This window comes from Castanea sativa, chromosome 1 (assembly GCF_040712315.1).
Source record: "Castanea sativa cultivar Marrone di Chiusa Pesio chromosome 1, ASM4071231v1".
NCBI classification, from domain to species: domain Eukaryota; kingdom Viridiplantae; phylum Streptophyta; class Magnoliopsida; order Fagales; family Fagaceae; genus Castanea; species Castanea sativa.
The window spans coordinates 19,152,585-19,174,512 of record NC_134013.1 but is presented as its reverse complement, the minus strand read 5'-3'; the positions used below and the strand labels follow the sequence as shown (position 1 = coordinate 19,174,512).

The following is a 21,928-nucleotide window of genomic DNA, read 5'->3' as shown; positions in this document are numbered from 1 at the left end:
CTCTCTCTGTGGGTTATAAATTTGTGTGTGTTTGCACTTCGAAGAGGTAGATTAGCCACGTTTAATCCAGGCATGCTGTTGTCGTTTTTGTTGTTGGACACGTAACTGTGCACGTTTGAATTCAAGGCAGGTTCAGTTCCTGAACATGTAGCTGTGTGGTGTTACTGTAGCTGGACAAGTGAGTATGTTGACACCAGTCGACGTGCCCTTCTGACGGGTTGTGCAAACCCAGTTTAACCAAACCAACCCAACCCAGGCCTAACTTGTGCTTTGAACCCAATTGAAACCATAGTCCAGCTTATGTTTTATGGTATCGACCAAAATTAATCAAGCTGTTAATAAATATCTAGGATTTGATTCGCTAAAAAGCTTGTCTATGTTATCTATGTTTATTATTAAGTCAAACTTAAGCTTTAGTTCTAGACTTGTTTAATAAACAAGTCGAGCCCAAGCAACAAAAAAATAAAAAAAAAATTGTTTATCAACAATTTTATAAGCAATAGGACTCAATAAAATGCAAGTTGAGCATAGGCTTATTTATGGACTTAATAGTAAGTATGATATGAGGTCAACAAATAAATCCATATATATATATATATATATATATATATATATATATATATATATATATGATATAGTGCATATATCATGGAGTGCGAATTCTCTCAAGGCGAAAAGTCCATTGAAGAAGAGGCAGAGCTCCAACGGAGCACCAAGAAGGCAAAAGATGCGAAGGGAGCCTCGGAGTTTGGCTCTCCACCATCCTACCGGGATAAGCTCGTCGGTGAGATGTCAAGCGCCTTTGCACATGCCTTCAATCTTGATAGTCACGAGATGGATATGTCCACCCCTTCGGTGAGTATGGGTGAGCTGGTAAGTGGTATGGTGGCTGTCAACTTGACCCTGAATATGAGAAGGTCTATTAGAGCAAGATGGAACCATGCCTTGATTGTGAAGGTGTTTGGACAAACTGTCGGTTTCCATTATCTTCGCTCGAAGGTAATAGGTTTATGGAAGCCAACGGGGTAGCTCGACTGAGTCGACCTTGGTCGGGATTTTTTCCATATGAGATTCGAGCTGGTTGAGGATTATGAGAACATCATCAAGGGAGGATCGTGGTTTATTGGAGGTCATTTTTTGATGATTAAAGCGTGGGAGCCAAATTTCAAACCAGCTAATGCAGTGTGCAATATGGTGGCTGTGTGGGTTAAGCTATCGGAGCTACCTTTTGAATACTACGATCCTGGGGTGCTAAGAGAAATTGGCAATGCCATTGGACCAGTCTTAAGGGTGGATTCTAATACCGCGTTTGAGGCGAGGGGTCGGTTTGTGAGAATTTGCATTCAGGTTAACCTGGATAAGCCTCTGACCACGTGCATTCTACTCGAAGGGGTTGTTCAAGAAGTGCTCTATGAGGGTATTAACACCCTATGCTTTTCTTGTGGTCAGGTGGGGCACCGACGGGAAGGTTACCCGTTTACAATCAAGGAGAGGACGCAAAATTTGGAGATGGAGGGGACTGTCTCTTCTACCGATAAAGCTGACACTAGTGGTGAGGCTGGTGACTGTTCTCAATAGGTGGGAAAGGTGGAGTTTGATTTGAAATGTGATGGGAAGGAAGCGTATGGCCTTTGGTTGCTTGTTAAAAGGAAAAAAGCAAGTGCTAAGACTGAGGGATTTCGAAATCCCATTCAGGGAGTGGGTGTGGGACCGGGCAAAGGATTTTTTCGAAATAGTGAGGCTTCAACTAGGCAGCTACCTATGGCACATGAGAAGCCACCCTATAGTGTAAGGTTTGGGCCTAACAAAGAAAATAAGGAGGCAGACCACAAGGCTTCACCAAGCCCAACCTCGGTTAGAGAAAGGAAAAAGCACCCTCCCTTTTCAACAAAGCAAAAGCTGCGGTCTTCTCAAGAAGCTCCTTTTCACAGCTTTGAAATTGCACCTATCTTCTCATTTAGTGCCGAGACCAACACCAAGCACGTGACGCCTCCCAGCCTTTCTGTTGCTTGGGTTTCTGGCGATAGACGTCTTGGTGGATTAGACCCACCTCTTGGCTCGGTGAGTAGTGGGAAGGGAGATGGCAGGGTTGGACGGCCGGAGCAAGCAAGTGTGGGCAATTTTTAGAAAGGGAAAAATCATGGTGGTAACTCTAAGCATGATGGCAAAAATAAAAGCAAGCCCCACCATGATTTGGGGTTGTTACGATCTGGAAGAGATGCAAGCGTGGCAGCACATCTTCCCTCTAACTCTAGAAAGCAAAGAGAAGGGATGACTTCCACTGTCCGACCCAGCGCGGATGGAATGGGCTTGCCCTTGGTGGATATTTCCGTCAGACAGTCCGACAATGGGGGAAGCACAGGTTTTCGGGTGGAGAGCGCTATTGCCGCAATCTCTAAATCAAAGCTTAAGAGACTTGGAGCTAGAGGAAGAGGATGTGGTAAGGAAAATTAGGATGTCCAAGATAGGGGTAGTGAGGTGTTGGGGAAACGTAATTTCCAAGAGTCTGATTCAAGCCGAAGCAACCTTGGGGGGAAGGGGAATCAAGCCTGCTGATATCATCAAGGGACTCATAGATGAGAGTTCTAGAACACATGGTGCTCCTTGCACAGGGAGTGGAATGCTCCAGGAGGTCTCTGAGGGGGTTAGGATGGAGATAACTAAGCAAGATGGAAGCTCAGAATTTGCATGAAGGAGCGTTGGTTCTTCCCTTTTTTGTCCCAATGAATATTTTACTCTGGAACTATCGGGGGGCTTTGAACCCTCGTTTTCATGTCACTCTGAAGAATTTGATCAATACCCACACTCCCGCAATTGTGATTATTATGGAAACTCGAGTTGGGGGGGGGGGGGGAGAGGGCAAAGGATATTATGGATAAGCTTCCTTTTGATGGAGCCTTACATGTTGACACTATTGGATACTCGGGTGGTATTTGGGTGCTTTGGAAGTTTGATGTGGTTGAAATTACGCAATTAGCAAAAACTGAACAGGAAATCCACATGGTGGTCAAGGTACGCGCTCTAAACTCTTCCTGGCTACTTTCATCCATTTATGTTAGCCCTAGATTAGAGGAAAGGAAAATGTTGCGGAAAAATTTAGCTTTTATTGCCCCCATGCACGAATTACCTTAGCTGATGTTGGGTGATTTTAATAAGTTACTATCTAGTGGTGATAAGCTGGGAGGGAACCCTATTAATCCTAGAAGAGTTCAAATGTTTAAGGAGTGTCTGGACTTTTGTGGTATGGTAGATTTGGGCTTTCATGGGCCTCATTTTACTTGGGTCAATAAAAGGGAGGTGGGTCATTTCATCCAAGAGAGGTTGGATAAAGGGTTTTCAAATTTTGATTGGAGAGGGCTGCACCCTGAGGCGGTAGTTCACCACCTGGCCCGCACACATTTTGACTACTGCCCTATGCTGCTTAAATTGGATGATCTTGGCCCATCAAATTTATGCAGGCCTTTTCGGTTCCAACTCATGTGGATGTCACACCCCCCCTTCCTGGGAGTGATGGCTGTCTCTTAGACTGAGGATGGGCCCCTGAAATTAAATGTTGAGAAGTTCACAGCTGATATCAAGATTTGGAATAAAGAAGTGTTTGGAGATATCTTCCAAAGGAAAAGAAGAATAGAGGCTAGACTTAGAGGAATTCAAACTAGAATTGCTGATGGGCCAAATTACAATCTCCTAAACCTGGAATGTCAACTTAGAAATGAGTACTTTGAAGTTCTCCAATACGAGGAGGAATTTTGGTCTGTAAAATCTAGGTACAACTAGCTTATACAGGGAGATAGAAACACGAAATTTTTCCATACATCGGCCTTGATTCAAAGAAGAAGGAACATAATTCTCTGCCTTAAGGATAGCCTTGGGAATTGGGTTTAGAGCGAGAGTGTAATTGCTGATCTGATTAGAAGCGGATTTATAAATATTTTCTCTACTAGTGTTACTAGGATAAGGTGGAGTATGAGCATTTGGCCTAGTTTCCTTGGGCATGATGATACTTGTACTTTATGTGCAAATTTGACCAGATTAGAAGTGAAGGTGGGGTTGTAGAGTCTTAAGCCATTTAAAGCTCCAGGGCCTAATGGGATTCAAGCGGGGCTCTTCCAAGCTTACTGGCGGCAAGTTGGTACTTCGGTGGTGAATTAAGTGTTTAAGGTATTTCAAAGTTCCACCATGCCCCCTCACTTAAATGAGACCCTTATCACTCTTATCCCAAAGCATCTGGGGGCTGATTTTTTGGCTTCCTTTAGACATATAAACCTATGTAACACAGTATACAAAGTGGTCACCAAGATCATAGTCAAGAGACTCCGACCTTTTTTGCCTAAACTCATATCTCCTCTCCAAACCACCTTTGTTCCGGGTAGAATGGAGTTGGATAATATGATCATTGCACAAGAGCTTATTTATACAATGACGCTCAAAAAGGAAAATACGGGGTTTATGGCCATCAAAATAGATTTGGAGAAAGCTTATGATGGGCTTGAGTGGCATTTTATTAAGGATGTTCTTGAGCTTTACAGGCTACCCCCCTCTCAAATCAAATTCATTATGAGTTGTGTGTCTAGCTCGTTGATCTCAATTCTTCTTAATGGCGGTAAACTTGAGCCTTTCCATCCATCAATGGGTATTGGACAAGGGGACCCCCTCTCCCTTTATTTATTCATCATGTGTATGGAAGTGCATGGTTTCCTTATTTCGCGAAGATGTGAGGAAAATCTGTGGGATCAGGTTCGGGCTTCTAGAGGTGGGCAAGCTTTTTCCCATCTTTTCTTTGCCGACGACCTGGTCCTTTTTGCAAAAGCTAATTTGATGAATTGTATTAGTGTGAGAGAGACTTTGGATACATTTTGTGAATTGTCGGGTCAAAAAGTCAGTCTGAATAAGTCTAAGGTGTATTTCTCCCCAAACACTTGTCTTGAAACTAGAGAAGAGTTGTTGGAGGTGCTAGGCATTCACTTGACCCCAAATCTTGGTAAGTACTTGGGCTTCCCGATCAAGCATTGGGGATCAACATCTCAAGATTTTAACTTCGTGGTGGAGAGGGTGCAAAATAAGCTACAAGGATGGAAACCTACCTTACTATCGATGGCTGGAAGGGTAGTTATGGCCCAATCAGTCTTCTCGGCAATCCCTGCCTATATGATGTAGGGGTGCATGCTTCCTACTCGAATTCTAAACAATCTTGATAAGGTTAACAGGAACTTTGTGTGGGGATCGACGGAAGACCATAAAAAACTGCATATGGTTGGCTGGAAAAAAGTTACTAAACCAAAGTGCCGAGGGAGCTTGGGCACTTAGGAAGCTAGAGGAAGAAATTTAATGTTAGTTGCTAAATTATGTTGGCAATTAGAGAACTCAAAAAATGGGGCCTGGGCTAACGTGTTGAGGAAAAAGTACATGGTTGGGCATGCTAGAAAGTCCAAGGTTCATACCAAAGCTTGGAATGCAGTGAAGATAGGAAGAAACATTTGTGTGAAGGGCTCTAAGTGGACAGTGGGCTGCAACAGCCCGCTAAGTTTCTGGAATGATAAGTAGCTGAACATTGGCACAATTAGGTCCCTCATTGAAGGTCCTTTGAACCAAGGAGAGAGTGAGGTGTGCATTAATGATGTGATTATGAACAATGGTTGGGATTTGGCTAACATCTCCTTTGTCTTCCCTAAGAACATTTTACAGGCAGTTAGAGCCACCCCTCTTAGGAGATATGCTATGAGGGAGGACCACAGGAGCTGGATTTCCAGCTTAAATGGGGAGTTTGACCCAAGAAATGCATACTTATTGGCAATTGATGAGAACCTAGAGGCACCGAATTTTCATGGCAAATGGATTTGGAAGCTTCAAACTTTGCCCAAAATTAAAATTTTCTTTGGAAGTGCTTACACATGAGCTTACCAGTGAAAGCCATCTTGATTCATCAATGTATTGGCAGTTTGGGTGGTTGTGACAGTTGCACAGAATTGGAGGAGAGCATTACTCATGTTTTGAGGGACTGCCCGACAGCATAAAACTTTTGGGAGCACTCTAGCTGCCCTAATAGTCTCAAGCAATCTTTCTCGGATGACCTTGAGTCATGGATCAAAAAGAATGCTTTAGGATCCACTGAGGCACCTGGCAAGGATTATGAATGGTGCAATTTTTACTGCTTGGTATGTGGAATTTGTGGCTCCAACGGAATAGAATGGCCTTCAAACAACAACCTATTAACCCAAATCTGGTTCAGGTGGTAGAAATGCAAACTCGTGAGTTTATGTACTGTGTTTTGGAGCCTAACGCGGGGAAGGATAGGCAAGTGCAGCAGGTTAAATGGTCTAAACCAGCTGAGGGTTGGCTTAAACTTAATACTGATGGTTTGGTTGTTAGCACAAGTGGGCAGTCAGGGTGTGGCGGTTTGCTCAGAGATAGTGTGGGACAGTGGGTAGTGAAATTTGCAAAAACCATCAGTGTTAACTCAAGTATCGCCGCGGAGCTGTGGGACTTGAGGGATGGGTTTGGGCTATGTTTAGAAAGGGGATTTTATGTTGTGGAAATAGAACTTGATGCAACTGCTGTAATTTCCTTAATTTCTAGCAATGTCAATACTAATGGAGATTTGTCTGGTCTTGTTGATGATTGCAAGGAGTTGCTGCTGCGTCTGCCTCAAGTTAAATTGACACATTTCTTTAGGGAAGCAAACTTTTGTGCCGATGCCTTAGCTACACTTGGATCGGCTTCTGCTGTGTTGTCTTTTGTTTTTGATTCCCCCTTGCTATATCTCAGCTTTTGTATGATGATATGATGGGCGTATATTGCCCTAGACTCTGAAATGTTGCTGCTGCTGGTAGTGTTTCTTAGTTAATGTTAATTCCTTTGTTTACCCAAAAAAAAAAAAAAACAAATAAATCCATATCTTACTAAGTCTCGTTAGAGTTGGGACACTTATCCAAACAAAAATGGGCTTGATAATTAGCTCGATATGGGCTTCATAATGTACTTGTATTAGATCTAAGGTCAAAAGTTAGATATTGAGTTCAAGTTTGAACTTGACTTAAGAAATGAATCAAGTTAAGTCTAGTCAAGCTCTAGTTTTTGGATAATTTGACGAGCTTAAGCCCAAACATTTGTTCTTAGGCTTGGTTTGAGCTCGAACAAAGTTTGAATATTCAATAGTTGACAAAGTTTGGCTTATTTAAAACCTTAACCAAAATGATATTCCAAAATCAACTGCTCTAAATATATATGTGAAATGGATTTACACATACAAGTTTGGAAAACGCACATACTAGTGGGTAAGTTTTCAACTTTGAAAGAGGAGTTTTGCTACACAGTTTTTCACAGATATGCTTTTACAAGTCACAAACTCACCTCACTGTCATCTATCACAATACAAAAAATACATAGGTTCAATGAAAAAATTGATGATAGTTTCGATGTCATCAAGGGATTCCTCTATTTAATAGTTGGTATGTGTGATGTAAAGGGATTGCACACACTTAAAAGAATAGTCAAATTTTTAAAAAGCTCTGGACACCCTCGCTCTTAGGGGAAAAAAAAAATCATAAATCATAAATCAAAGCTAGCTATAATGATCTATAATTTTCCCACTATTTTAAGAATTCTCATGCAACTCTTGAAGGCCTCATCTCTAAAATTTGTCATCCCAATATAGTAAAACTGGATATTTAAGATATTTAAAATATGTGTTATCCTAATATATGGTATCTCAAGTTTCAACATTAAAATATTAATTTTAGAAAACTAACTCATTTTCCTAGGTTGTATTATTATATTAGGGTTAACTATATTACTTTGCTTTAAAATACCAAATAAACTTGAGGGATGATATATTGGGATGATAGATTATAAATGTAAGGGTGAGAAATGCACACAGGTCCACCCAGAACAATGGATAGTGGCCCACTAAGCCCAAAAAAAAATATTTGTAAGAGTCTGGGCTGATCAGGAGAAATATTTTATAAGAAAACTGGACCACAGTTAATAGGACTCAAGATAGTAAAATTAAAGATAAGAATTAATGGAAATCAATCTCCTCAGTCAAGTCCGAGAACGAGATGTTCTTATATTCAACTCAAATTTATGTGAATACCCTTCCTTATATAATCCTACTTCCCTTCATCCTAGCCTTCCAGCTGTTGATTTAGTAGAAAATCCCTTGGATGCTTGTCCCAGCAAGACCTCCTAGAAGCTTTACAGGTAGCTTATGAGTTGAGTTGCCACTGTTTAGGTGTCATTTTTTCATAAATGCGGTCAGTTCATTTGTTGCAGTGCATTTAATGTGGTGGTGTCAGCCTTCTTCCCAAATATTTCGTCTTTTAGGATTGACTGAGTTTTCTGTTACTTTCCCTGAGGCTTATCCTTCCATAATGGCTACCTCCTTGAAGCCCTCTCGAGGTGGCCTAACTCCTCGGAAGTCAGAGTTGACCCATTATCCTTTTCCTTTGTCCTCAGCCAACTGATCCAGGCGTAGCAATCACATTGATCATCCTCAGGCTTCCATTCATCCTCAGGCATGGCACATAGTCCAACACGCCTACTCAAACCTCCTATCCCCACATTAAATATCTTAAATATTCTGCTATAGAATGTATTGAATATTTCTTAGAAGATCCATTTTATTCTATTGATTTCCTCATTTGAAATGGATTATTAGAGGGTGAAGGAAGTGAGACCAGGGAGACCAATATTTTTTTTTTGGTTACAATAAATATGTGTGATAATCTTTCTTTCAAAAAAAAAAGAAAGAAAAGAAAGAAACTTATTTGTGTCATAGTGAGATAAAAGATAACTTTAAACAAATAAGTTGGCTATATTTAAAGTTTTTTTTTTTTTTTTTTTGAGAATCCTATTTGAAGTTGACTTATATACTTAAAAGTTATTTTTTGTTTCACATTTAATCAAATAAACTATCAACAAATAAACTATCCAAACAAATAACTTGTTTGATATATTGCAATATCAATTTGTAAAATTATGGTAATAAAAACTAAATGTGCGTTTAGAAGTAATTTTTTTTATTTTTTATTTTTTTTTTGGTTGGAGAGAGAAAGGTAAGAAATTGCATATTGAAGTTGATTAATGTATAATTATACTTGCATTTATTTGTATAATTGTACTTTATTTGTTGAAATTTGATAATTAATTGTACTTACTTGCAGAAAGTTTTTTTTTTTTTAAAATTTATTTTATATGAGATAAAATTCTATTATAACCTAGCCTAATATATGTGTATGTGCATAAAGTTTTCTCGTAGAAACTTAAACCCCGAGCCCTTTCCCCCATCCTACAAACACTTAATATTGATTAATGTTTTGATTGTAATTAAAAAATGGAATTTAAAAAAATTGTATACAAACAAATAAAATAAAAAAATTAAACAAAAAAGTTGAAAGAGAAAAATCAACATCAAACAGACTTTGGAGTATCTTTCTAAAAAAAGAAAAAACAGACTTTAGAATAACACGGTCATTAATTATCTATTTTAAAAAATTATTTATAAAAAACTGAAAAATCTGTCAGAAAAAATTAGTCACTTTTTTTTTTCCATAAAACATTTTAAAAATGATTTACTAACATACATTAGTGAAACCTTTTTTTTATTGGTCGTTTTTAGTTCTTTCCTTCACATCATGATTTCAATAAAAAACCAGTTTGTGACTTTGTGTATACGGTGTCTAAAAGTAATTTCTCCTTTACTTTTTCAGATTTTTTTTTTATAAAATTTTTCTCACCTTTCTGAATTCTGACCGTTGCTCTTCCCCAGACTCCCTACTTTCCACGTCATTTTGAACGTTCAAAATCCCTCCAGCTTCATATTTTTACCGTTAAGGCCAAACAAATAAAAAAGAAATTGACCGTTATAATATTGTAACGTACAAAAGGCCAGAAAGAAAGGCAGAGTGAGTGGCCCACACTGACCTCTGTCCCAGCTCCCAACGGCTAGTTTTCTTCACCTTTCTTCCTCCATAAATACCACCCAAAACACCTGAACCAACATCACAATCATCTCTCTCTTTCCCTCACAAAAACACAAACTTTCTAGTGCTATCTCTCAGCTTCCAATGGCAGCAGTTTTTTCAAGAACTATTTCAGCTTTGGTGCTCTTGTTAGTAGTCATCAGCTCCTGTGAAGCTAAAGAAATCTTGGTAGGAGGCAAGGCAGATGCATGGAAGATCCCATCCTCTCAATCTGATTCCCTCAATCAATGGGCTGAAAGTACTCGTTTTCGCATCGGCGACTCTCTTGGTAACTTCCTATCTTCAATCAAATTAACTAGTCTTTTGTTTTCTTCAATCATAGTATCCATTTTATTTATTCTGACATACCCTTTTTCATGGTTATGTGTCAGTGTGGAAATATGACAGTGGGAAAGACTCAGTGTTGCAAGTGAACAAGGAAGGCTATGTTAGCTGCAATATTTCTAACCCCATTGAAGAGTACAAGGATGGGGACACCAAGGTGAAGCTCAGCCGATCTGGGCCGTTCTACTTCATCAGTGGAACCAAGGGAAACTGTGAGAAGGGTCAGAAGTTGGTTGTGGTGGTTCTTTCTCCAAGAAACAGGTACACTGGTATTTCTCCAGCACCTGCTCCTACTCCGGTGGAGTTTGAGGGTCCTGCAGTTGCTCCCACTAGCAGTGCTACAAAGTTGCAGAGCGGGTTGTTGGTTGCATTGGGGATCTTTGTTTTGGGGTTGTTCTGAGGGTGAGAATTGAGAAAGAGGGCAAAGTGATTGCCAGATTTTGAGTTTATACTCTGGTGGGGGACATTCTTTTATTTGTTGTGATATCTTATGTAATCCAGATTCAGATTATATCCCAATATTAATTTAAATTTATTTTATACAATCTTTAGCCTCTTCTTCTCAAGAGAACTTTTTTATATTTTCTATATTTGGCTTCACAAGTAGTTTCACAACAGAGGCAACAGAGACTTAAATTTTCACCAAAGAATTAAAATTTTATCCTTGAAATTGAGACTCAAATGGATAAAATGTTTTACTGCAAAAATTCATTTCAAGGCCTGGCCTGGACACTTTTCTGGTGTGCGTCCTGTAACCAACAGGAACAAAAAATCCCTTAAGAACCACCCCCCCCCCCCCCCAAAAAAAAAGTGTTACTAAAAACATCACACAATCAATGAGATTTTTTCGTCAATGATATTTTTTATGCCATTGGAGATGGATTCTTTTTTTATTTTTTTATTTTAATAACAAATTGACCCATAAAAACCTAACAAAATTCATAGAAACATTTTTTTTTAAAGAATTAGCCAAATGTTAAGTTGGAAAGGACTCAGCAACCTGTTTTTCTATTTTCAATTTAACCCTGTTTCATTGTAAATTTGTAATCAGGTTCAGCAGAGAGTCAACCGTCTTATGATCAAATAATAGGTAAAATTCATGTTGTCTCGTCTAACCTGCAGTCAACTCAAATGAACCCACTTAATTTATTCATGATATTATGCTATTGATGCCACCAAGTAGTTAAATAGACACAAGTAAGCTAAGGTTACCAAACTTGAGCCTAATCCATGACAATTTGTATTATATTTATCAACCAACTTTACGACCACACACAAGTATTGGCATAAAAAATCTAAACCACATTCAGGCTGACTTTTGTAATAAAAAGAAAGAAAAATCATACCTTAATTAGCTCACCTTCACAATAACCATCAAACTCTACTCTGGAAAAAGAGAAGAAAAAATGCAAAAGATAAAAATAACTCTTTTGGCAAAAGGAGTACAAATATTACACAAAAATGGATATAATACTACGAACATACGCAGCAAGCTCTTTCTGCACACGCATTGCTTCAACTTGGACTACCATTTGAGCTTTCTTAACAGTTTCAAATAGATTTTGCATATTACCCAGTGTGCCTGCCTATATCAAAGAGGCACTGGTGAACATTAAAGGATGAACATACAGTTAAGAAGTGGAAGGAAGAATATGAGGGATAACATTAATTTAGGAGATGGAAGTTATACTCATTAGTGTTTAAGGCATGATCTAGTTGCTTAAGTATGTAGTAGTTAAGTCTATATGAGACAATACTTAGCTAAGGGAAAACAAAATGAGAGACGGAATGAACCAAACCTTTGATGGCGAATCATCGCCCTTTCCATTATTTTCCTTTTTCCCTCCAAATAAACCATACAAACGGAGAGATCTTGGTGTCCTTCCAGTCTTCCTACTAGGCCATGATAAAATTTAAGGACCAGCTGGATATGCATATAAGTTAAATTCAACCAAATTCAACAGAGAAATAAGTTTGAACAAGAAAAATTAGACAGGAAAAGATGTTGCACAGTAACATTAAGAACAAGAAAAAGCCTGCAATTTTTGTTACTTTCATAATTTTCCAGACAATTTATTTACTTTCATAAGTTTCTAAACAAGTTGAGATGAAAAGGTACAATTCATTTACAGCAGAACAAAATAAATGTCACACAAGGAAAATTCTAAATGACAAAACTCTAGCAAACTGGCACCATGCTGATTGCAGAATTACTAAAGAGTGTCTTTCTTATGGACTGCTGCTAGAGATGGCTTCTGTGCGGTGAATCCTGAATATCTAACAGAGCGGAACCTCTTCTTGCGATGTGGAGACTGAGCAGCATGTTCCGCGGCTTCGGCAGCCCAGCTTCTTAAGTTAAGGTGCTTCCAACTGTTTGAAGGTGATTGGATGGCAGATATTCTGTAGGATCCCTGACCACATTCAATCAGCAAGCAAAACATTCACAGCTTCAGTGGGGTTGCCGAGATCCCACCAAACATAACTCTCATGCTCCTTGCATGCCATCTCTCTAGCAAGGCAGTCAGCCAGCCTTCGGAACCTTCCAGCTCCACAGCATGCACTGTTAAGGTTCTGACTAAAAAATCACAAAGAGGATTACCAATAACAAGAAATTCACAAGCTTCGAAGCATTAAAAAAAGGATACTATTTGAGAAGATTATTCCATACTCAGCAGAAGCAAAATTCACTCCATGGATCATATCCTCGACCGTGTTTCCTAGGGTTGTTGATAATCTCCATCATCTCTTTATAGACATCACAGAAGATTCTTTTGGCATCGGGAAGCCTCTGGTTAAGCTCATATACCATGGCATGGAACTTCTTTTTTAAATTCCATCACTGTTTATCTCATTAAGGCATTCTCCATTTCTGCTATTGTATAGCCACAAGTAGTAAGGAGCACAACCCTAGAGGAAATATTGGTGCTAGCAGATTAGCAGCAAAGTCAGCTTATAGTTCCTTTTGGCACAACATGGTAACAGGGTAAGTGGTCAACTCTATCCCATTCTCTCTCTGTAGCTCTCTGCATGAGAAGATTTCAAGAAGTGAATTCTTGTAGAGGAAGACACACAAGCTTCAACCGTGTCAATACCAATCTTTGAAGCCTGCAAGAAGAGGAAGAGAATACCCAAGCTCTATGGACTCCACAATTTCGCCGACCCGCGTTGCCCGATTGCTCTCTCTGGTCCCTTTCGCGACAACATCCGCGTCTTTCTCCAAGAATGCGCGGAGCTCGAAGATTACACTGTCGAAGGCATTCCCATTTGGTGCACACTTCTTGTTCACGAGAACAGAGGCTTTGTTGTTTCTTTTTACACCATTGAAGAGAGTGCCAAGCATTCTCTGAGGCCGTTCTGCGATCAATGCCGATGTGACCTTTGGTAAGGCTCTATTCTCACTGATTGTTTGATTTTTCAATTGGGTTTCTGTTCCTAGTCTTTTGGATCAGTTTATGAGTGCGGGCGTGGGAGAGTCACAGTGGACTCGAGTGTACTGGATTATATGCAAGACTAAGGACCAAAGTCCCTTGAATTGAGATTGGGCGACCTCAGATGTTCAATTAATTGCACCACGACCTCAATCTAACTTCTAATCAAGCTTGTAGAGAAGCAAGGGTCCCTAAAATGGATTCCACTCTGCCTCACTGAAGAGGACTTAAACACAACAACAGAAGTAAGAAAACAGCTTAAAAGTAAATTGCATTAAAATGGAATAAGTACAAGTTACAACCAGGGGGTGGTCTTTTTTGACTTTAACCTCATCGGGGCTTTCACTAGAGAACTATAATGTTTCGTTTTTAAAATCCTTTCCGGATCCGGAAGTAGGAGTACCGCTGTGGCAAAGCTAGCTAACAGTAAGTTAGATAGGAAGCCTTTTCTTTGTAGTCTAAACCGTACCTTTGTTTTTACCTCGGCAAACCTCTTTAGTTGCGGAGAATCTAACCCTCGGCGGTTACGCCTCCAGTTTACTATCCAATCCAATTCCTGCCTTTGATGAGCAAAGAAGAAAACTCGTACTCGTATAGGGATGCTTTAGCCCTCTTGAATGAATTTATCGGAGTCTCACTGGCTGCTCACTCAGTAGTGGACTCACCATAGCGCGCTAAAGCAGAATGAACAGGACATGTAACCAATCCCCATCCAACAAAGGCAAGGCGAAGAGCTCAGCGAACAGAGTCAAGCCAAACCTGAAACGAGAGACTAAGAATCTCCTTCTTTTCTTTCTGATTGACTGGAGCAGGAAGGGAGACCGTAGGCTCACATCTCGGTACTCTTTAATCAATCTAGGTACGGTTTGTTCAGTTCACTGGGAAGGAGCAAAGAGCAGTACCACAAGGCCAGGGAAAGAATCTCGTGTCCTTGTTTTCTTCCTTCAAAAGAGGCAGAAAGAGGGCAATAGCCTCATTTAAATAGCAAAACGAAGGCCTCCTAGTCGCCGGTTGCTTGCTTTAGTGACGTTGATTTTAATATGAGTTCGAGTTCGGAAATAGAGTAGAGCTCAGGGTCCCAAGAAGGGGGCCGGGGGGAACTAATGGCAGAGAGTTGGTTTTTTACTCTTTAGTTAGAACCCCCCCCCTGGAAGAGCTACGCTAGTATACTAACATACTTTCCTAGCCTAGAGTGAAAGACTTCTAATGAGTATCCCCCAATAGAGTATACAAAATTTTATAGAAAGCATCGGTATCAGTAAACACACATCTCTTTCTTTTAAATAATAGATGCCATTCCCGGTCAACGGTATCAACTGTCTTTCCTTTACCGGTAACTGGTCAATCCGTGGTGCCTTTCTTTATTCAATGCGATAAATCAGTATGTGCTCAATCATCTCTCCTGCCCTCTAGCACTCTGTTATAGCGCAATCACTGACTGACGTTTGGAGTTCGAGCGTTGAAAGTGAGGAAAGCGACTCAACAACAACATATCGTTAGAAAGAACGGAATCTTAGTAATCCGAAGGAAGAAAGTACCTTTGCGAGCGAAGCGACTTCTCCAATAAGTAGTTAACCCGCGATTTCCCTTCTAACCCCTAGGGAGGGGCATACTGAGCAGATGAAGCAATCATCAGAAAGAGTACCCATCTTCTGCTGGTCGATACCTCAATGGGACGAAAACTGCTAAAGACAAGCAAAACCCAAAGGATGAGCTTTCTTTCATCGGACTAATGTATCTACAACTACATCCCCGATCGGTATGTTATAGAAAGGGAAAGGAAGGCCTATCTCCAGAGTCGAAGACAGGATCTCTTTCTACCTTCTCTCCGAGTGAGCGGGATGGCTATATGCTTAACACATGCAAGTCGAGTCTTCTTATTAACGATTGCCCTCAGTCTCGATACCTCTTTAGTTGACGACCTAGTAAAGCACGTACATACAAGAGGTTTCTTCCTAGGCGTAGGGGTGAAGGAAGCTAAGCCAGGGAAGCCCTATTCCTAACGGGATCAGCCCTACGCTTGCTTTCACTCGCCGCTGCTGCCTGCAATGACCGCTATTCAAGCAAGAAAGAAGTTCCCAAATCGGTATCTGAAATGGAGCCAACAATCAAAGCGATCTTTCATTTTCGTAAGAGATGATCGAGCAATCAGCGGCCAGCCATGGTTCTAAAGATGTTTACAAGTATGGCTATGTTGATGTTAGTACGCCCGGTTCACCAGGTTCTACCACTGCAGGGCCCAGTTTCCATTCTCCCTTTACTAAAGTCGTCCAAGGGACAGGATCCCAGGCTTAAAAAAGCGGATTTGGTCTATCTTTAAGAAGCGGTGGTCATACTCTTGTATGGCTCCGCATGGGGTGCCGCAGAAGCCCCACTCTCCACCTTAAGAACTTGTCTCTTGTTCATTGGTGTTGCCTATGTCAGTGTGATGAGGAAACTGTGGATCACTTTTTACTCCATTGCAAGTTGCTCATACTCTGTGGATTGAGGTTTTTCTTATGTTTAGAGTTTAGCGGGTGATGCTGAGTACAGTTGTCTCTCTTCTTTTTTCTTGGAGGAATTGGTTGGGGAATTATTCTTCAAATGTTTGGAATATGGTACCGGTGTGTCTTATGTGGTTAGTATGGAAGGAACGCAATGCCCGAACTTTTGAGAACATTGAGAGGCCTATTGATCTATTGAAGTCTTTGCTAGCTAGGACTTTATTTGAGTGGTCTCATGTTTGGGGTCTCACACTTTGTATTTCCTTGTCTGATTTCATTATTTCTGTTAGATTTTCCATTTGATTTGATTGTATTCTTTTTTTCTTTTTCTTTTTTTTGTGAGTTTACAATCGTAAACACATTGCACTTTTGATATCAATAAAAAGTTTTATTACCTATATAAAAAAAGATTATTATTCATTATTTGATCACCATGAAAAATTAGAGCTATCAAAATACTGAGCCACTAGATATTTGTATGCAGAATAATAATGAAGAATTGTTTGTCAAGGTGTTCAAAGAATTTTCATCCTCAAGGCTAGTTGATGATGAGTTTTGAACCCAGGTTTTAATGTTCTAAATTTGACCTCACCAATTTTTCAAGCATTGCTCTTTATTAAGTTTGACAAAGATACATATGATAATTAAAAACAGGAGCATACGTCAAAAAAAATGATAAACATTGAAAAAGCTGCCTAATAATCACCTCTCCTGAACCTCGCAAAAGTGGGAGTTTGGTGTACTGGGAATGGCCTTTTTAAAAAAAAAAAAAGGATTAAGAATAGTAGGGACAAAACTTGCTGTTGGTTCACTTTCTATTTCACTAAAGTCCCAGAGAAAGAATAATTTTATTTTGAAACACACAAAAGAGAGAATACTCAAAGAACGGAAACCATGTGATCAACATATGGAAATATAAAAAAGAAGGAATGATCAACATATGGAAATATAAAAAAGAAGGAAGCGGTTCTGCTAATTAACCAAATGAAAACAAAAAAAGAAGGCCAAAATAAGTATTAGTGACAGAGACAACCAATATAGAAGATAATGAAGATAGGAGACAATGAAAAACCTAAAACAACCTACTTTTCTTTGTTAACATTTAGAGCTCTAAGGCCCTGTTCCACTGCATAAAAGCTCGAGGCAAGCACCCTAGGCCCTGATTTTTAACTTAGGCATGTCTCTAGCATGAAGCTACGCTGTATAAGGATGTGCATCTAGCATGATGGTCAGTATTAATAAAAGCACACCTAGGCACACTTAAAGTGAAAGCATGAACACCCAAGGCCAACACTTAATTCATTTGAAGCTAATAACTAATATATTACCATTTTGATTTTATTTTTTCAACTTTGAATTATATGTCATGAATCTTTCTATCACAAGTCATTATACATCATCTTTAAATAATGTGCACTTATTTCAATTAGGCACAAGCTTGTGCTTTGCACCTAAACTATAGTAGCCCCTTTGCATTTAAGTATACCGATTTAACAACACTGATAAGGGTGTTATTGCTGTCAAAAGGACCTCAAGGATGCAACACATTTCCAATTGCTTTTAAGGTCAGCTAACACACACATCGTGCAAGCACACACACATCGTGCAAGCACACACACATCGTGCAAGCACACACACATCACCAAGTAAGCACGTAACCATTGGGGTTGGCACTGTAATCCGAGCAGTCCTACACTTGATCTTTCTAGTTGAATGCTTGCGGTTTTAGCATGTGAATTATTACCCCATCAATCCTTTCTCCAAGCAGAGAGAGAGAGAGAGAGAGAGAGAGAGAGAGAGACTTGTTTGGTTTGTATTTTTAAATTGAAAAATATCCCCCCCGACCCCCAAGGTGGAGCAAAAGACTTATGGAGTTACACTAATTAACTACTGGTCCATTTGATGTGAGTGACCTATTTTCTCAGCCAAAATCTACAATCTAGTTTTTTTTTTTAATTTTTTTTTTTTTTAAATTAAAAATAAAATTAACATGAACGCTATAAACTCGGACATATTTTCTTAAGGAAAAAAAAAAAAAAAAAAGCCTCCCTGTCTCATGACACCCTCTTTATCAAATTCAACCATAACCTTTGAAGGTTAGCATACATGAAGAAGTCGAGGTATAATTCAGTAAGTTGTCCCATAAGCCAAAAGCATGGTAATGGCAAATACACTCAAATGGAACTACGTTCAATTGATTTAATAGAATTTATTGTGGCCTCCTGAAACCAACAACAAAGAATTTAGATATTTCAAAATCATAAGCTACCCCATGCCATTCAGCTGGAATATAAGCTTACATAATATATGTGTCAACCGATTTCCTTTTTTATTTTATGAATAAGAGAAATTTTATTAACAACACAACCAAATTGGATTCCAGAGCCCACAGCTGATAGGCCAAAGCAAAACAGCATCTCAGGTCCTACTTTTGACATATAGGACTGCCCTAATTATAATATAAGACCATATTTAGAACTGAGTTACAGTAGTTCCCTTTAGCCAGCATCTGAGCTCTAACTTCCAATCTTATTGCAAGAACAATGTTGTCCTCTGACCTGAATTGGCCACCATGGAGCCTAGCATTTCTTTCTAGCCAAACATGGTAAATAGCAGCCCACGAAGGGCAGTGCTGAAGCTTCTGCCTCAGCAGTTTTTATTCCCCAATTCACTATCTCATCCCATACTATTATTGGATTCCTGACCAGACAGCATTTTAGCAACTCTTTCCAAATTCTTCTGGTGAAGGAACAATGAAATAATAAGTGATTTCTACTCTGTAGACATCCCCTACAGGACACACAGGCTGTTGTTCCCAAGTACCCCCAATGCAACTTTCTACCACCTGTTGCCAATCTATTTCTGAAGGCTAACCAACTGATGAAGGAATGTCTGGGAATGGCACTCACAGAACACATTAATTTCCACAATTTACCTCAGATTGTTTAGCTCGTATAGCCACCCAAGTATCAGCACAACTGTACATTCCATATGTGGTAGGGAAGCTTACTCTATCCGACTCCTTAACGTCAACCAAGGAAAGGCGACTTTGTATGATATGCAAGTCTTCCAATCTTGTAGGTTTCCAGAACCAATTACTTTTCTTTAATGCCCTAGACAGTTTAGTGTGCAAAGCCACATTTTAAAAACAAAATCCCATCAGGATCATACCAATTATCATTCCATAAAAGATGTTCTGTCCATCCCTCACTTCAAATCTCAGATAAGGCCTTAATAAATTCAACTTTAAGATTATCCTTCACTCCCCCCATTTTCTTTCCTGTGGAGCCTTCACAAACCAGAAACTCTTGCCTCTTTACAGATTTTTATGTACCCAAGAAACCCATAGAGAACCTGCTCTAGCAAACAAATTCCAGATGCGGTTCATTACTGCTTCCCTTCATTACTACTGCCTTATTCAAGCCCAAACCACCATTCTTTCTAGGCACACACACTAACTCCCAAGATACCTTAGCCCCAAAAGCAGATTTATCATTTCCATTCCATAGGAAGCTATTAATTTTTTTCTCATTAACTTTGATAACCTTCTTTGGAAGAATGAACAGTTTTGCCCAATAAGCTTGTATGCTGTATAAGTCTGACTGCAATAAGTGCAATTTTTTATTTTTTATTATTTTTTTATAGGTGATAAAAAAAAAACTTTATTAACAAAAATACCTGCAAATACTCTGGGAGTATACTAACTAAACATCATGGTACCACTCTAAATTATATGACACTAAGCACAGACACGCATTTCCTAAAATTCCTCAAGCTTTGCACCACAGGTGTCTCGTCTTTGTGAAATTTACAACTCCATACTGTTTTACCCATGTAATATTATGCATTGCCATTCTTTTAACTGGTTCATAAAAGAAGAAGACAGAATGCAATAAGTATAGTAATTCAGCTCTGAATTTTACAATTGTAATTCGGATATTCAGTTACAAATGATATGATATGATAAGATATGGTATGAGAAGCAATATTTTTAATTTTAGACAAGTAGTACAAAGGTAGGGAGTGTAGTATTAATTTGATTAATGTTAAAGAGGGATTTATGTACACTTACAGAGAGAGATTGGTTTCTGGGGGTGACCACCGAGTCCAACACCAATTGGGTGGCAGTTAAAAACTTGTGAGGTTAAAGTAGCAGCTGTCGGGGCCATTTGAGAGAGATAGAAAACAAAGAGAGTTGGAGGCGAAAAGGTTCCTACTTTGGAGTTTGGACCAGAATTAAAACTAGTACTATCCTACAACTCTCTCTGTCTAGGAAGTCAAATAAGTGTTGTAAGAGCTTGAACATTTGGGGAAAGATCTTTTTGCCATTTTGGTTAGGGTGGCACTCACCTCTTTGACTTTTTAGGGGACCACGTACCAAATTTGTAGGTTTCATATCATTTCTCTTTCTCTTTTGTTCTCCCTTTTCTTTTCTCGAATAATTGTTTTGTCTAATTGTGAGCAGTAAAAAAAAAAAAATGATGGATCATTGTAATAGTAATTAAAAGTCAATTACATTTTGTCACATAAGATAATTATAGCAAAATATGTGGTACTAGAATTATTTTGTTATCTCATTTCTCAACAATGCGGACCGTGAACAGTGAAAAAAAAATGAATCTATATAATAATGACTAACAGCCAATTATATTTTGTCATATAAAATAATTGTGGTAAAGTATGTGTGAAAATGTGTGGTACTATCGTATTAGTATCATCCTGTTCACTCATTTCTCAACAATGATTTTACTAATAGCAAATTAAAAATGTGCCTTTCCTTCCATAGTTTTAAAAATAAGATGAGATTAATCCTTTTTTCGGAAATTGCCTAATTCATGCATTTAGTATATATAATTATATATATATATATATGCACACACGTGTGTGATTTTCAATTTCAATGTTTGGAATCTCAACTTGTCTCTATGACTTTAATTAAACTAGAATTTTATGTGAATTAGTTAGCAAAGAATCAAACAAGTTGGTGATTTGGAATCTCAACTTGTCTATATGACTCTAATTAAACTAGAATTTTATGTGAATTGGTCAGCAAGGAATCAAACAAATTTGGTGATTTGGAAGTTTGATAGAGAACGTTATCACAAATCGACATAAAAAAAAAAAAAAAGAGAAAGCGGACACATGTAATGAAAATATTTATATCGGTTTGGTTCAAAAAATACAAAGTTAACAAGCCTGACATCAAACCAAACTACCATATTTTTTAAAAAGAAAATGTTAACGAATGTTCTACGGGCATTGATTTATGAACTATTTTAAGAAAAATTTTATGGGAAAATGATAAAGCAATTAATTTTTCTAACAATTTTTTATATTTCTCATAAAAGTGATGTTAAAAACTTTTTTAATATGGTTTATCAACAATTGTCTTAAGGGCAACCATTAACATGACCTTAAAAAAAATAATAAACCAAATTATTTTTGCCTTCAAATTGGGTTGGGCTTGTCAGGTTATTAGGTTCCAATGATTTATGCACATCCCCATTGGCCCATTCAATGCAATTCATCTTAATTTCCACCCCCTCCCCCCCCCGGCGGATTGAATTAGACTACCAACTAATTTGATCTTAAGAAATTCAATTGAATTTGAATTTTTAGAATAATTGAAGTCAAAGTAATTCATTCATAAATTAGTTCCAAATAGAGTGTACCAAATTAGGAGTTGATACTTAGTAGTCATAGTTTTGTCTTT

At 38.6% G+C, this 21,928-nt stretch overlaps 1 protein-coding gene across 1 annotated transcript; it reads left to right on the top strand.

Moving 5' to 3' along the window:
- Window positions 1-10,004: 10,004 nt before the first annotated feature.
- On the top strand, window positions 10,005-10,849 carry LOC142640883 (early nodulin-like protein 13). Its single transcript, XM_075815199.1, has 2 exons — window positions 10,005-10,248; window positions 10,352-10,849. Exons 1-2 carry the CDS (start codon window positions 10,065-10,067, stop codon window positions 10,702-10,704), a joined length of 537 nt encoding a protein of 178 aa, XP_075671314.1. The 5' UTR covers window positions 10,005-10,064; the 3' UTR covers window positions 10,705-10,849.
- Window positions 10,850-21,928: the final 11,079 nt, after the last annotated feature.